At 44.2% G+C, this 17,089-nt stretch overlaps 2 protein-coding genes across 2 annotated transcripts in view; both read left to right on the plus strand.

The window, feature by feature from the left end:
* LOC3291293 (5-hydroxytryptamine receptor 1) overlaps positions 1-17,089 on the plus strand; it is a 72,769-nt gene that overhangs the window by 44,296 nt on the left and 11,384 nt on the right. The window contains exons 4-5 of the mRNA XM_061653288.1: positions 15,076-15,148; positions 15,912-16,303. Coding sequence (XP_061509272.1) covers positions 15,076-15,148; positions 15,912-16,303 — 465 coding nt within the window. The remainder of the gene's footprint in view (positions 1-15,075; positions 15,149-15,911; positions 16,304-17,089) is intronic.
* LOC4577573 (uncharacterized) lies at positions 9,837-12,045 on the plus strand. The gene is made up of 2 exons (XM_001237213.3): positions 9,837-11,505; positions 11,617-12,045. Exons 1-2 carry the CDS (start codon positions 10,179-10,181, stop codon positions 11,865-11,867), a joined length of 1,578 nt encoding a protein of 525 aa, XP_001237214.3. The 5' UTR covers positions 9,837-10,178; the 3' UTR covers positions 11,868-12,045.

Consider the following 17,089-nt stretch of genomic DNA (forward strand, 5'->3'; position numbering starts at 1 on the left):
AAACAAACTCGGCGAGAAACGCACGATACGCAAGCGAATGGCACGAGTGGCACGTTAAATGGTGGCGAAACAACATTAAAATTTGATTTACGGCTGTTCGATTTTAGGGCACTGGGCTGTGCGATTCGTTCCACTCTCTCTCTTTCTTTCTGCTAGGACTAGTCGGGCACAAGGTTAATCAATAAACAACATGAAGATTGGTTCGAACGATTGGTGGAGAAAATTGGTGGTAGGAGAACGCTCTTGCCATGCAGACGTAACTTTGGTACGTTAAATGTATTGTAGATAGGTTTGTTCGTTACACATTAAACATGTTATCGCTTTTGATAGCTGCGTCCATAATACGTGCCTGATAATTGTCTGATTTCATTTTGGTAAAGGAAAAAAGAATGTAAAATGTTGTTAAAGTTAGGGAATTACAATGAGCGAGCATTTTCCTTCCATCTACCAACATGATTTTTGTACTATTATATTGAATCTGACAATAAAACTATTATATTGAATCTGACAATCTGACATAAAACATATGGCCTAAACCAATGTGGCAGGCTTTAATGCAGGTCAATTTTAATTTTAAGTTGCATTTAACGCTACACATTAGGCAATAGTTAAATCAGACCTCATTAATTAAGATTGTTATCTAAGAAAAAAATATTTGTTTCAAGCCATTTCAATAGATGTTCAAAGGCTATCGACATTATAATTCAATTTGCTATATACCAGGAATGTGAAGAATCTGTTTTTAACATCAACTCAACCGCATCGTTGATCTCTTCGTCTTCTAAAAACACGATAAAAACCACAGATATGTGAGGCGTGTGCTTTTGGTATGAAGTTAAACTGTCAACTGTAAAATTCCATTTAAAAAACTGGATGGTCCAGTAATACCAATGCCACAAACAGAACAATACATTGAGAGATATTATTTTCTCTGTAGGGCATAAGGCTTACTCAGTCTCCGGGACTGCATGAGTATTTCCGAGCAAAAACCCTGTAAACAGACTGGCACCCCAAATCGAACCTCCGCCTTTCTAACCGCGGATTTCATTCAAAGGCTTGTCGTTTTAAATAGGAATCATGTTTCCTAATAAGTGCAATGCTCACCTTACAATTGAATAGAGATCTTAGTACGTATGCTCTAGTGATGTGCTGTATGGAGCGCACCCACGGCTCCGATCCGACTCCGACTATTGTTAGTTCGATTCCGACTCCGGCAAAATGGAACCACTAGATCCGCCCGGAGTCGGAGTCTTTCGGAGTCGTCTGGAGTCGACCGGAGACGTCCGGAGTCGACGACTCCGAACGACTCCGAAAGACTCCGAACGACTCCGAAAGACTCCGAAAGACTCCGAAAGACTCCGAAAGACTCCGAACGACTCCGACTCCGGGCGACTCCGGGCGACTCCGGACGACTCCGGACGACTCCGGACGACTCCGGACGACTCCGGACGACTCCGAACGACTCCGAACGACTCCAGACGACTCCGACTCCGGGCGACTCCGTACGACTCCGAACGACTCCGACGACTCCGAACGACTCCGAACGACTCCGAACGACTCCGGACGACTCCGACTCCGGGCGACTCCGGACGATTCCGGACGACTCCGAACGACTCCGGACGACTCCAAACGACTCCGAACGACTCCGGATGACTCCGACTTCGGGCGACTCCGGGCGACTCCATACGACTCCGCGCGATTCCGAACGACTCCGGATATTGCAGCGCGGACCTACCTTCCGGAGTCGATTCCGAATTTATCGGAGTCGGATCGGAGTCGACTCCGGATTTTTGCCAACTTTACCCATCACTAGTATGCTCGGTAATTCTATCTTGATGTATTTGTAATTTTCGTGGTGTTCTTAACATGAACCTACGTGCTCTGCAAGCGATGGATAGGATTTCTCTTATAATTCTTATTCAATTATGCACTTTTCTAATTTGAATTTAGTCAATGGGTTTTCCGGTTGAGCCACAACTTTAAGGGTTCTCCCTATCTGTTATACCTGTCTCATTTCCCAATAAGGGTTGTGTTCTGCTTATCTCAATTTCCAACAGTCTCTAAACAGCCAGTCTCATGGTACAGTCGTCAACTTAACAACATGCCCGTCATGGGTTCAAGCCCCAAAATGGATCGTGCCGCCATATGTCAAACTGACTTATCCTTCTATGGTAACAAATAAGTCACTGAAAGTCGAGCCCACTAGTGGTACAGGCAGGCCTTGAGCGGCAGCGGTTGTTGAGGCAAAGAAGAAGAAGAAGATTGTCTCTATTCGAATAGCTTTAGCACACCATGAAGAACTTATTTATCTTCTTTAGATACACTACTAAATTACAGATAACTTAGCTCCTAATTTAGTTAGGCCGGCCATGATTGACAGTGGAAGTTGCGTCAAGTAAGCCGAAAAGAAATATTGTTAATTTATTAAGGAATTATTTATTTAAATGTTAAAATTTTCGTACATATACTATCAACATACAAAACAATGTCTCAATATAATTTTATTAACAGTTTATGAACTAATTGTTTTATTTTACTCATTGATTTTCATTACCTCAGTATACAAGCACAAATGCTGTCTCACAATCCTACATAGCAACTTAATACAATCATTTGCACTTTGGTACTGTAACGAACGAACGAACAACCATTACCGTAGCAGATACAGATTATCATGTAGATTGTAACGTACATGCTACCGATGCATGGCCCTTCCGAAGTACGTTTATCACACTTTCCCTGCCCTGCCCTGCCCCACACACCACGCACAAAACTTCAAATTAAAGCCGACAAACGATGCTGGTCACTAAATGGCCGAATCTGTGCAGCTCATAAAATTATCATTTCCGAGCACGTAGTCGTAGCCATGATTTGCTGCTGGCAAATGATTATGAAAAGCCAAGAATCTACAGCCCCGGCCCGGTACGGTTGCCGCTTCCTCTTAGTGCGACAGCGGCACGAACGAAATCCCGCAAGGAATTAAAGCGTACCAAATTATTGCATCCAAGCGCTATCATCGGCCAGCGCTTTGCTCGGAACCCTGTCGGCCGGTCAGTGCCATGTGAGCGGTGAGCGCTTAGTGGCGCAGGAAATGCGGCAAATGCGACACAGCACCACCGGATTCGGCGTGCGGATTGTTTTCTGCTTATCAAATGGTTCCCTGTGTAAGCGGCCCGAAGCGGGCGGGAAAGGATTTATAGATTAATTAAGGCAAAAATGGCACCAAGAACTAATGCACTTCGCATTCTGTTTCGGCGCTCGGGCGCTTTCCTCCAGCACCGTTGTGTTTGTTAGTTTTGCTTTGGTTGAGACAGTTTTACGCCCACCATTTCTGAGGGGGTTGAGCAACGGGAGAGAGAGAGAGAGAGAGAGAGAGAGAGAGAGAGAGAGAGAGAGATGAAGGGAATTCACAGCGATGGAAAAGTCTGTACTTGAGCAGAAATGATGAGCTGTGGTGAATTAAGCGTGATGACATTTTCATGTCCTCATCTACCGACTTTTCCTGGTGAGGAGTGCTGGTAGAGAAAGAGCAGGAAAGGGGTAAATATTGCATTGCAAGCAGAATTGTTCGGATAAATACTCTCACCAGAATCAAATCTGAAAGGAATGTTAGTGTAATAAATTGAGTTCATTAATTCTTACAAAGTTTGGCAGTAAATTAAATTAAACTGAAAGTCTTAGTCGCTTTTACAAAGTACTGAATAATGTTTTGAGTTCTGCGTGAATAATGTGTTGTGTTATGAGGGGAACATTTGAAAATTATATAAAACTAGAGCATTTTTTTTAATTTTGAAAAGCATACTGATTTTATTTAAGAACCTAACCTTCAATTAGTAGTTAATCTGTTCTTCAAAATAATTCTAGGATCATTCTCAATCCACTTAATCTTTGAAGAAGCATCTGTAGCATTCCATGGATATATATTATTTCCTTTCTTACAAAAAAGTTGTTTAAGTAATAATGACAAGACATGTAGTGACAAACTATATCATCCGATTCGATATCCTGATTGATAAGTTTAATTTAACCTTTAATCATGTTGGCATCATTGGCGTCTCTTGATATGAAACAGAACCGTCAGGGTTAAAAATTGGTAAAGAATCCATGTTATGGAATAATACAAACAAATTTGTTTCATTGTTTTCTTGATGTATTGCACTTCTAAGCATCGCCTTAACACTCGAATTGGCTCATAGTAAATATTTTATTTAGTTAACATACGAAGTCTTTTGAAGCTTATTCTACCGTTCAGCCTATACATATTTCAACGATGCTTAACAATTACAATTAGTGTTATAATTGTCAGCTTTATTAGGGCCTTGTGAAGTATTGTGGTAGGTTCGACCGCGCTTCTCAAACCGTTTCGGTGAGTCAATGCGCGGAGCACAGTGAAAGGGTGTGGGACGAGGAAGGGGATCGTACGGAACGCGACACCAAAATGTAAACACATTTGTCGCGTATCGGTTACGTCAACCTGTTCACACTTACGCTAAGTCCGAAAAGAAGCACTTGCTTACGTCGGCGGAATCGCGGACTGGATCGACCTTGCGCGTCGAGTAGATGACCGAGGCGGAATCGGACACCGTGGGAGAAGTTGGGTGGAACTAGTGCAAACGTGCACTTTATTTCGATGAGGGTAATGCTGATCGGTCAACTGACTGAACAGCTGATAACCAAAAATGATTATCAAATATGAGCAGAGCCTTCGGCGGAATCTGCAAATTGGTGAGATGCACCAGAACACGAGTGATCTACGTGTCTATGGAAGGTGAACTGACTTCGCCATCAATTCGAGCTTTATTTATAAGAAAGATGGTGTGAAAGTTGTGACACATTTGGCAACCAGATGTTTGTCAAATGTGAGCTTTCATTTGGTTTTCCGGGTTTGGGTTTTTACAGGTGTTCTTAAATTATACCTAGCGTGCCTGTGTTTTATCAACTATCCGTGCATTGTGGAGGTAGCGAACGTTTTCCTGTTTATGCCTGGGTTTTACGGAAGTTTAATTGCTTATCTGTGGCGCGTTTTCCTTATTTATGTTCTGGGGTAAAACACGAGAACGTTTACGCTTCTGGTGTTTAACGTTTCTTTACCTGGCTGCTGGCTATGCGCTTGCGCTTCTGGTGGTTAACGTCTTTTTACCTGGCTTTTGGCAATGCTAAGTTAGATGTGACCTACTGTTAGCAGTAAATCTGCTACAGTATGAATCATTACTTTCACAGTTTTGATGATTTATGTCGGGCGAATAAATATTTAAGGCGACTGATAAATCTTTTGCGATGCCAGATTGGGTAGGTAGACCCTATATATAACCCTACCCTACCCTATATCGAAAAATAACTATGCATGACCCTTTAAAAATCTGTAAACAAATGAACAAATTGGGTATTTTTGCAATTAAAAACGTATGTTTGTTCATTTCCTTAATCCTCATACTTGAAATATGAATATCTTTAAATTTAAGAAACATTTACCAAATAGTGCACTTCACCCCGCCACAGCAATCATTCATCAAGCCAGGCATTAAATGCTGCTATGTCACTGGGTTACTTTAAAACTAACTCACCAAACACCATTACAAAGCAAACACCATCACACCTCAACACACAGTCGTAGTCGAAATCGTACAACAAACACACAACTGGATTACATCACACGACCCCCAAAAATTGTACGGACAGTTTTGCCGAGCAAACAGGAGAAAGGAAAACAGGCCGACCGGCTCCAATTGTGTACCGGCCACAGCTCCCCGTACAACATTCCCCTCCCGGTTGGGTCATCTCGCTGACCCGAATGGGTGGGTACATTTTTATTGATAATCCTTTCGCTCGTGTTAGTGTGCTAGTGACCATGTAACGGGATCCCCGCCAACCTCACCAACCCTACGGCACGCTAGCTGATGACGATGACAAATGAAAACGCCTCCCCGGGACGAACAATATGGGCACGGGAACTAAACGAAACGGAACAGAATTCGGACAATGTGAGGGATCGCCCAGCTATGCCGACTGGGACAATGGTTTCCTTCTTTGTCCACAGGGGGAGGGGGGGGATAAAAACTGGGGCTCCATTTTTGCCTTGGCACAGTTTAACAACCTTCCATTCGTGCCCAATCGAAACCAATTGTGATGGTGGAAGCTGTTCCGTTTGCTTGGCTCATTGACCAGGACCGGCAGAGCAGGATGAACACAAGCATGGATGATGCTTTCGTGTATATGTTGCTGTTTCTGTGTATGTGTGTGGGTGAATGGGCACGTTTGATGCCAAACGTAAACAACGCATTTTCACGTTTTCCGGCTGCACATTTCCGGCATCATGTTCGAGAGCGTTCGCACCAGGCCACCACGCACACGCTTACACTGAAGCCTACGTCGGGAGACACACGTTTGTAGCACATTGTAGTGACGGTGTGACGGTCGCATTACTGACGCCACTATCGCTTTCAGATCGATCGGTGCACTTGGGCGTCGTTCCTCTTCCGGGAACGAGTGCCAACAGCTCAGACTCGTGCTGCTGCTCTGCGCTAGTTGAGTTCAGTCCGCTTGCTTCAGGCTGGACGTACAATGTTCCAGCATTTCGCCAAATTCGCTAAATGTTCGCCGAAGGGGTGTGTTTGATTCCGTGGGACACCGTGGTACAATCGACTTGAATGCAACGGTATCAGTAGAAGCAGCAGCAGCAGCAGCACAAAAAATAGAAATCTGAACTGGGACCGAAATCGATCGAATCGATGTTGGCGTCATTTGCGACGGAACCAGCCAAAAGCAGTCAAATTGTCTGAACGGAACGGCCGACTAACACAAAAAAAACACACACACACACACCGTCAAAAGCCAGCCATCGTCAGATGGTACGTGCAGGATTCGCCCTGCCGGGCACAACTATCAATCATAGTTAATGTGAACAATATTGTCCTGATTCGTATTTATCACTATGACACCCCGACAAACGAATGAGTTGTTCGAGCGTGTGTACCTCCGGGGCTCACAGATTCGGCCGTGTCAAGCGTGTGTGTGTGTGTGCATGCCCCTTCGTCTCTTTCACACCTCCTACATATCTCATCTTCGATCACGTCTAGCTCGTCTTTGCCGGAACCCCGAACCAGCGAGATGAATTGCCCTTCATTTTGAGCGCCCAGCTTCCAAATCCCACTCCGGAGCTGTGAATGATTCCAGGACTCGGGCAAAAAAAGAGCATTTCACCCCGGCACAGCCTTCGTCGTCGGCTGCTGCCGCTGCTGCAAAATTTATTAACCTCTGCTCTGAGTGATGACATGACGTCGCCTGTCTGTCGCTAGAATGTCCGGCTTGTGACTTTTCCGGGCCGCTTCGCCGGATGTCCGGATGCGAGCTTTTCGATTTCATCCCATTTCCTGCCATGCGTTTGAGGGGCACAGAGAGACACACACACAAAAAAAGGAAGGGTTACATCCAGCACGTGTATGATGGATTAATCGGTCACGGAACACGAACAATGATGGGGCACGATCTATCAGCACGGATATGGTCGGGCTCCAGCCGGAAAGTAGACATTCGGCTTGAAGGCTTCAAGTGTGGAATGATTTATTTCTATTTCCGGTTGGAGGTGAGAGAAAAAGGATGAGAACCGTGTGAAGGGAAACCATGCAAGCAAACGATGTAATGATTAAACTATCTTGTTCTTATTTATCATTCTGAAAAAAGTGTAAAGTTGACGCTGCTGCTGCTGAATTTTGGGGAGTTACTTCAAAATTTTGTAATGTGTTGATTTAATACCTTTATTTCTTGTTCAATGATATCAAAATTGCTCTAGACTTCAGAAAAACTAGGCTTTGCAGTTGAAAAATGTACAGAAACAATCATAAAGCTAGAATTTTATTGAAAACAACATATTTTTAGATTGTGTCGCCAAGAATATTTTTGACTTTAAAGTTCACTAGATTTATTGCACGCTGTCTCATAATTAGAAACCGTAATGAGAAATAGATCGCATCAACTGGCAAGAGATCGTGTACATTACATTACTATTATGACCTTGTGACCTTAAAAGCATTATTATTGGATAGTCAACAATTCCATAAAAATAGGAATAAAAACACAATAATCATGGTTTAGATTAGAATGAGGTCATTGGATCGCAGAACCACCAGGATTTTTTTTGCGTTTTTTTTTTTTGTAGAAAGTGTATTTCTTAAGAATTTCATTCAAATACATTTTGACACTGACATTTCAAAAATAAATAAAAGACACCGATTTCCAAGCCGAAGAGTCCTGCAACACGACATTGTGGTACAGTCTGCTGACAAGTTACGAACAAACAAATTTGGAAAACTAATACTGGGGCCCTTTCCGTTGTAAGTTCGTAGGCTGAAATTTCAGCATGTCAGCTGTTTGAATTGTATAGCAGTTTTCGATCAGCTATCTAAGTGGGTATAATATACAGGTGGGCTTATCCCAAGGTGTATCAATTTGGTTTTTATCACTTCTGTTTGGGCCAGTCTAGTGGTACAGTCGTCAACTCGTACGAAATAACAACATGCCCGTGATGGGTTCAAACCCCGAATAGACCGTGCCTCCATACGTAGGACTTAATATCCTGTGTAGGACTAACTATCCTGCTATAGGCCTCCAAACTTTTCAGCTTGCGGGCCGCATTTCTTCAAAAATAACTATGTTGAGGGCCATTTGACGCTACCTGTAACTGATGAGTGAACGTTTAACTCATCAGTTACAGGTAGCGTCGTTCGTTTTTACAACAAAATACTAACGATACTTGTACAGCTTCGTGTTACTAAAGCTTGATTTTTGTCTAAAAAAAGCAAAAAATACAATTTCATTTGAAAAAGTCAAACAATAAATATTAAGTTATTTTAACTCTGGCAAAGTTGTCGTGGGCCGCATTGTAAGCTCTTGAGGGCCGTAGTTTGTAGGCCCTTTGTGCTATAGTAACAATAAATTACTGAAAGCCAAGCTCACTTCACTAGTGGGTACAGGCAGGCCTTGACCGACAGCGGTTGTTGTGCCAAAGAAGAAGAAGAAGTTTCTGAATGGAGATTTTAAGAGTGTTTTCTGTATTCTTCAAGCCTCCAGAAAGCTTGTTTAAACAAAAGTTTTCACCCATCCAGTCATAAAGTGTTGATCAAATTGGGTTATAAAAACAGGCTATGAGACCACATGGACTACATACACTTTGATTCTGGATTCCATCACCGGATCTATTTAATCCACCTTGGGATAAATGTTAACACCATCTTGTTTTGCCATTTTTCGAGCAGGTACTCGAATCTAATTCTAGCTTTGAGGCTAGAATAATCTAGACTGAAAATTGTAGGCTAGTTTTTTGTGTGGTTTTGCATGGAGTGTTTACATGATTTCAGCCTTCAACTGTCAAACTCCATAAAAAACTGACTAGAATCGTGAAGGGCCACACTCTCTGTATAAGTTGAGTATATCTTAACTCGAGGTAGGATTGTATTTTGAAACCCTTAAATAACTTCTTTTCAATGGAATTACATCCATAAAGCGTAAATAAACGCTTTTTAGTTCAAAATTCCAATTTTATTTGTATGGAAAGTAGTGCCAATGATTGCAATAGTTGGCAGGCAATCCAAATTAAACCAGGGAGCTCAGACTGTAAATGGAGCTGATTTTACGTCAACCGTTGCGTATTTTTACTCACGCAAGAAGTATCAATCGAGACTTGAGAATGAAGTCAGCAAAACATGCACATACAATAATTCTTGTAAGACTTTGACGCCCAAAGTAGCTTACACAGGGTCTCTATACAACGCCACTAGATACTTAGTCCTTGCCACGGGAGAACAATCCTAGTGGGAATAGAACCCTGTACAGCTTTCAAGAATATGGTGCGTCATGCAACATCCCAAGGATAGAACACATTTCAGCTTAAATTGAATTCAATTGAATTTGAAGAACTTCTACCAATTATTCTGTCACACTTCCCTGAAGAATACCACATCAAACCAAGAACAGACGCCACATAAACGTCAACGAACAGCTTGGCAACAGCTTCAAACACGTGCCCAATCAAAGTAACCATAGACAACAGTGACATCTTTGTTCTGCTTCCTCCCCGCTGTCAGCTACATTAAATTCTTTCTGTACACAAAGTTTAGTTCGTCCGTTTTTTTTTTTGTTATTGTTTTGCTATTGGTTCGGTTCGGTACAACAAAAGAAAAAACATGCAAACTTCACAGCAGCTATCGTCCGGGCACCGGAACGCGAACGAAGACGAGGACGACGAGGACGGCGAGTCCGAGCTGCTCGATCTGGCCATCGTCGGTGCGGGCATCTCGGGCCTGATGGCGGCCAAAACGATCAGCGAGAAGCGGGCGGACATACGCTTCCGATTGTTCGAGAAGTCCACCCATCCGGGCGGCACGCTGGACGGGCTGAAAACGCGCTGGATAACACCGCACCACTACCACGCGATGAACCTCTGCCGGGAGCTGCAGATCCCGCTCGGCACGGTTTGGCGCCAGTCGGAAACTAGTGAAGCGCGACGTTCCCTCGTTTCGATCGGTCCGTTTCGGAAGCGTCCCAGCGGCTCGCAGGGAGCGAACAGCTTCATGTCCTCTCTTCGCGACCTGCTGGTACGGCTGGAAAGTACCCGGTTTATGACGGAGCTGGACTGTCTCTGCACGGTAAAGTACATCGAAAGCAACGCCCAGAACATGGAATGCTTTCTGCAGAGAAAGTTGCTCTTCGAAGCGTCGAGGCGATTTTATCGTTTTCTCATCAAAATCGGCACGGGCTTCTACCCGTCCGAGCTGACCGTGGCCGCCTGCCTGCGGCTGTTCCGTTCGATGTCGTCCGTGCGCGATCTGTACGACATGCTCACGCTACAGAACGGCCACCTTCAGCCGGCCGGTTCGCCCAACTGGGACGTACTGATCGAACGGCTCGTGGCACGCGTCGGCCCGGAGCACGTCACCTACTCGACCAACATTGTGCAGGTGGAAATTAGCAGCGACCAACGGTCGGAAATCGTCTCGCTAACCGACGGGACCGGCCGGCGGTGGCGTGCGCGGTTCGTCATTTTGGCCGTCTCCTGTCTCGATCTGGTCCAGATTAGCATCCTGCCCGAGGGACCGCTCTACTTCCACCAGCCCGACATACAGCTGGGCCTTTGGTCGATGGCCAACTTTACCGTGCGCTATCCGGCTCCGTACTGGCGCGATCACGGCTACACCGGCAGCATATTCTGCCCCGCCCAGTGCCTAATATGCTACGAATCGGGGCGCAATCAATTATCCGGCACCTACTTTTCGCCGCTCCGGGGCGTCCTGAACGATACCGAGCGGCATCTCATCCGCGACACGATACTGCGCCTGCTGCGCACGAACTTCGCCTGCCGCACGATGCAGAAGCCGCTGGAATTTGGCCTCGAACTTCACCCGATACCGTTCTACTTCGACGTGTTTCCGACGTTCGAGCGGTGCATCATCTTCTCCTCGACCAATGTTAGCTGCTGGTACCGGGGGTTCATCAACGGGTCGATCCAGGGCGGTAAGTTTCGGGGAGTGTGTGGGTTTTGAGAATCTACCCAAATTCCCATCAAATGGAAGGGCAGGAAGTTGTAAAGCTTTGGCTCATCATTACTTACCCTTTGCTTTGCAGGCGTGCGGGCCGCAATTTTGGCGCTGCTCGAGATTCGACCGCAAACCATCACATTCCGGGAGGTGACCGATATGCAGTGTATGCACTTCAAGTATTTCCGCCAACGGTCATCTTATGAGCGCGTCTGGTACTCGTTGAACCTTGCGAGCGTGAGCCGATTTTTGCTGGGTGTCGGTGCTGTCCTACTGACTTACGGCGCTTATCGCGTGCTGCTGAAGGCTGACATTTGTTCCTGGTGGTCAAATCGTTGACTGTTTGTCTGTAATACAAAATTAACTCCGTATCTGATTTCGGTATGATTTCGTGCTTTAATGCTTGTGTTTTTCGCTTTAACACGAGACTACCGCCGTATTTCTCAAGCAATTATGCCATCAGCAACTCACTCCCCAACAGCAACTGTCACATGTTACACAAACCCTCTCACAAACAGCCTTTCTGAGTGCCAAACAAAAAAGGGGACTGCTCGCAGACACTTTCAAACAAATCGATTTCAACCGGTAAACGTTCAAACGACAAAATTGAAACACTCGCTGCAAATTGAGCGAATGTTACAAAGGTACGGGAGGGGGTCGTACCCTGTCAATCGTAGCTGACATATTGGCAGTGTCAACCAGCGTGGAACACGGGAGAAGATGAAATTGGAATGGAGTTTTCCAGTTCCTGTTGCTTTCTTGCCCACCCCGTAGCGTCAGTTGAGCACTCGCAATATTGTTCTGCTCATCGATGAGGTTAGGTTAGGTGCTGCACTAACTATGGGAACACGGCGGCTAGAAAGCAAAGGGGTGTGCTAGGAAGCCTGCAAAACGATTGGGTAATAGTTGCACCGATTGCAGGGTGTCATAGCGTTCCCGGGTCGCTATGATCACGGCGCAGCTGAAGGTGCCCTAATGATAGCTTGATTGCGACTTCATAGCAGGTTATGGCCGCTCCGGTGCAAACGATGCGCGTCAATTGATGGGCGGTACCTGTATGATGACTTTGCAGCCAATTTCACCTAATTATGTCGTATCGGTTGGGCTGGATTTAAAGCTTCGGCGAGATAGCGTTTTTGCACGGGCTGTTTAAAATCGATTGAAAGCGATTGATGCATCAGTTGGGAGCATGTTAGGCATTTCAGGTCATGTTTGTGATCGGTAAATAGGGTATGTGCAAACATTTTTTGGCAATAGAATTTTGAAGTCTAAGCGTTGATACAATTCAAGTAAATTGAGTTTTTTTGTTGCTTTAATTAGACATTCTCCGGAGGAACTATCAAACAAAGTTACATTATTTTATACCGTTGTTACATCTAAAATCTTTATTTTGTTCTGTTGAATTTAGTAAACATCTGAACATACCTTTAGTGTTGAACCATAAACCAAATTCACCAGTTATTTCTTGAAACTTAACACATGGTGAAGATTATCCAACATGCAACTTATCTATGAAACATAGTTCAATTTAGGTGTCATTATAATTATTATTTATTGGTTAATCTTCAACAGCCGTATGGCCTAATTAAGATAAGTAATCGTACACAAAAAATAAATAGCAAAATCAAGATTTGTATCGCAATTCACTGCGGCCACGGCAAAAGCCGGAGACGTTCCTTGAAGCACTGAGTTGAGATGTTGAAGTCGAATCAATCTGAAATAGTGTAGAACAGCCGACATGCGGAATATAGGGTCGCACCGACCAGCGCTGGAACGAGGTTGAACGACCCGTAGGGTCTCTCTAGACCTAAGTGTTCGGGATGGTGCATTGATATCGACTCGATGCAACAAAGGCGATTTAGCAAACCAGCGATGAAAGAGCATTGTATATTACGTCTCCTAACCAAAAGCAATCCAAGGTCTAGAAGACGGCACTGCGCTGCATACGGAGGAAGATTATTGCGATCCTGCCAGGGAAGTAGGCAGAGGGCATATCGTGTGAGTTTACGTTGAATCGCCTCAAGTCGAGCAATCGAAGAAGCAGTAGTTGGGCTCCAGACTACGCACTAATATTCCAGAACCGAACGAACGATACAGTTGTAGATAGCTTTGATGCACATGGGGTTGCAGATAACCAATTCATTAGTTGTCCGGATAACCACGCCAAGTAGTTGGTTTCCTCTGGCTACAACGTCGTCGATATGCTGTTTAAGAAGAACGCACAGGTCTTTGGCATGATTTTGTCGATTAACTGCAGTGCCGTCCATGAAGTAGGTACCAGTAATTGGGCTCCTGCATCAACAAAAAGACACACAGAAGCATTAGAATTAAGGGAGGTAATCAGATAGCATAAACGTTATTTTTATATCTGCGAACCATCGCGTAATACGCTTCAATCCGCCAAAATGGTGATATGGTTCCTGGTGATATGGTGTAGTACTATTGTCAAAGAATCGTAAAAAAGTTGCAGAAAACTGAATTGCAGCTGAATTGAGGAGCTTGTTTGAATGGTGAATGACGCGGATTTCTGACAAAAAAGCTTAGGAACCCGTGGCTACATAACGAGATTTATCTTTTTAACTCTTCAAACTAATGAAACGACTAATCTAATGGAGACAATCTTCGGTCCTAATATAAATACACATTTTCGTATTTTTTATTATCTTAGATTTCAAATAAAAAAAAGTTAAATATCAAAAGTGAGAAAAGCCAAAAAAATCATATTAGTGATGTCACGTTTGTCAACAGTATAAACTTATATATTAATATATGGAGCAATGGAAAATGGTTTTAAATTTCAAGCCGTCAAGTTAAAGTGGCGATGTTCAGCAGGGGCAGCATTTATATTATTTAAAGGCTGTTCAGGAGACTTAGAAAACATCTGGTGATACCCCAATATCATAATCTCAATACAATATCGCAGAATAATGCTCATATGTCCCCAAAACTTGTTCAGGTAGAGTAAAATTTAAAACACACCCAAAAGTGACCACACTCCCAGCGTACTCCTATCAAAGCCGTTCGTTTCACTTTGTCACTTTGTTTACACATGCAAGGGATTAAGGTTCACCCTTAAAACAAGGATATAATTGCATTACTGCCTCCACTACCTGTACTCACACCAGTAGGATTTACAACAACACCAAAAACCCCTGTCAAATTCCAAACAATATCCCCCAAAAACGGAAAAAGAAAGGGCAAAACTGGGCCTTGTATGTAGAAGCGCCCACCAACGGTCCACCGTATGTTAACGATCAAATATTCAACACATTCTCTACCTAACGAGATTAAACGCTGTGGGCGTGTAAAAAAAAACAGAAGCTTACTCACTAAACGCGCAGAGAATGTTGTTGTTTTTGCTCCCTTTAATCTAAATACTTCACTTTGCAATGTTGCTTCAAAATCACATTCTACCCCAACAACGGGAGACCAATGTTGGTTCGCATATGGTGTTTCCCCTCTTTTTCGATCAACCTGTGTGCAGCTTGGTTACCTGTTCTCTATCTCTTCATCTCATCCTTTTCTGTATCGTTTTGTTTTTTTGCAGGGCTGTGTTGCGGTTTTAAGCGTTACGTGGATATTATGTTTAACCTGCTATGGAATGTTGGTGCTTCCCAAAGGTGAGTAAGAATTTTAATCTATTGTTAGAGTTCGATGCTGTTTAAAGGGCTATAGCTATCGCTGTTCGCTCCATTGGGTACATCTGGAGTTCGCTTAAATATAAGCTTTGATTTACACACGCTTATTTGCTTGATTACGAGTAAATTTCTTTCGCGTGAAATTTGTGGAAAACGAACTCACGAGCTCGTGTAATTAATTTCATCCGTTTTGCAAGTAATCCGTAATAAAGCCTTCCAAGAGCTCGGATATTCCTTCGAATGGACCGCACTAAACTTTCCAGCGCTCAGTAAAACAATGATCCCAGTTCCATTGCCCTCCTTCACCACTTCGGAAAGCCTAGAGCGGAATCATGGTGTTCCGCCAAGGATACGACACTTCCAAGAAAATCCTTCATAAATTGCACGGCAATAGTACGCAGCATGCGGATACGGTCCCGGCTTGATGACGGTTATGTGCGAGTGCACACATAAATAAATTATTATAATTAATACCGCTTCAACCGTCCGGCAAAACCGTCCACTTTCCTAATACACTACGTCGGGGTCTGGCTTAAGTTAAGTTTACAATGTCGCTCCTAGGATTACTGCATTCCAATGAGCATACCGTCCCGTCCCGTTCACACAAGCATACACATGTACACACCAACACACACTCCCGGGTACATGTGTGGGACGGCACGTTGCCCGATCCACCGACCCAAGCCAACCAGCACCAGGGCCCGTGTGATTAACGAATGTGCGCATATAAATTTATCATTATTAGGTTATTACTTCAACAAAACGGGCCTGTTGGCATGCGAGCCGTTCTACAGTAAATCATCCTACCGGATCCTGTCCAGCTGTGCGCTCTACTTTCCCACCACCATGGTCCTGATGTACTGCTACGGCTCAAGTTTCCACGCGAATCGATACCGTCTGGCGACACCGAGTGCTGCATCGCTGTCGCTGAACGTGTCGAACGGGTGCGGCAATGGTGGGGCCGCCGGCGCCGGACCGGTCCGCCTGCAGGACACTGCCGAGGGCCGGCGGGAAGCGGACCCGGCCGCCACCACGCTGACGGCTAATGGTTCCGGTCTGGAGCATCACTCCTGCGACGGGAATACGCTAACGGGCATCACCGCCATCACACCGATGTCGGTCTCCTTCTCCGAGAAGGTAAGTCTCTGCTCCACTCTCGTGCGGCATTAACTTTTATGATACACAGCGGCTGCCGGGGATGAGCATCGTGCAGCTAGAGTTTATGTTTTTTGTTCTCTCTCTTTCGGGGCTTACGCTTAGCATTGACGCAAAGACGTTTCGCATATGTGCGTTGTAACGATTTGTGCTAGATCTGCCGGTGCGATTGAAATCATCCCGCTATTGAATAATGGAAAATAAAGCTCTTTTCCATCGATATGAGTATAGATCGCTATTCATAGACGCTTTTATGTCTCCGTCTCCGTCAGACCGATCAAAGTAGAGGCGACACACAGCGACACATCAATTGCAATGATTAATACTAAGTGGAAATTACAAGCATATTATATTATACTATATTATACTTATTGTTACTCAGTTAAAACGACCGGCCGTATTTAAACTTAAAGCTATTTTTAATTAATTGACTGTTTGTCTTCCTCCGGGGTTTTTTTGAGCTGGTTTTGTTGAATATTACCAAGGATATTGAGCCGCTAACTTTGCTTAATTTGTATAAAACTTATCCATTTTAAATGAGGCTCTAACTCGAATTCTCAACATTGTATTTGCTATTTAAATCAGTTATAATTCTTACTTAATTACTTAAGGAACACTCCAACCACTCTGCGGTCTTGGCCTGCTGCATGAGTGTTTCGATCTTGCGTCTTCGTCTGCTATCTCAACTTGAACCTACAACTTATACCCATCTGTCCTTGTAGACGGCCTGAAAGGACTTTTACGAGCTGAAAGCCTGACGATTTTGAT

Source organism: Anopheles gambiae, chromosome 3, assembly GCF_943734735.2.
Source record: "Anopheles gambiae chromosome 3, idAnoGambNW_F1_1, whole genome shotgun sequence".
In the NCBI taxonomy this organism is placed as follows: Eukaryota; Metazoa; Arthropoda; class Insecta; order Diptera; family Culicidae; genus Anopheles; species Anopheles gambiae.

What these genes read in the sequence shown, in the direction of transcription:
- LOC4577573 (XM_001237213.3), top strand. Translation starts at nt 10,179, where the DNA reads ATGCAAACTTCACAGCAGCTATCGTCCGGGCACCGGAACGCGAACGAA. An exon ending in CAACGGGTCGATCCAGGGCG is followed by an intron (nt 11,506 to 11,616) that starts GTAAGTTTCGGG and finishes TTTGCTTTGCAG; the next exon opens with GCGTGCGGGCCGCAATTTTG.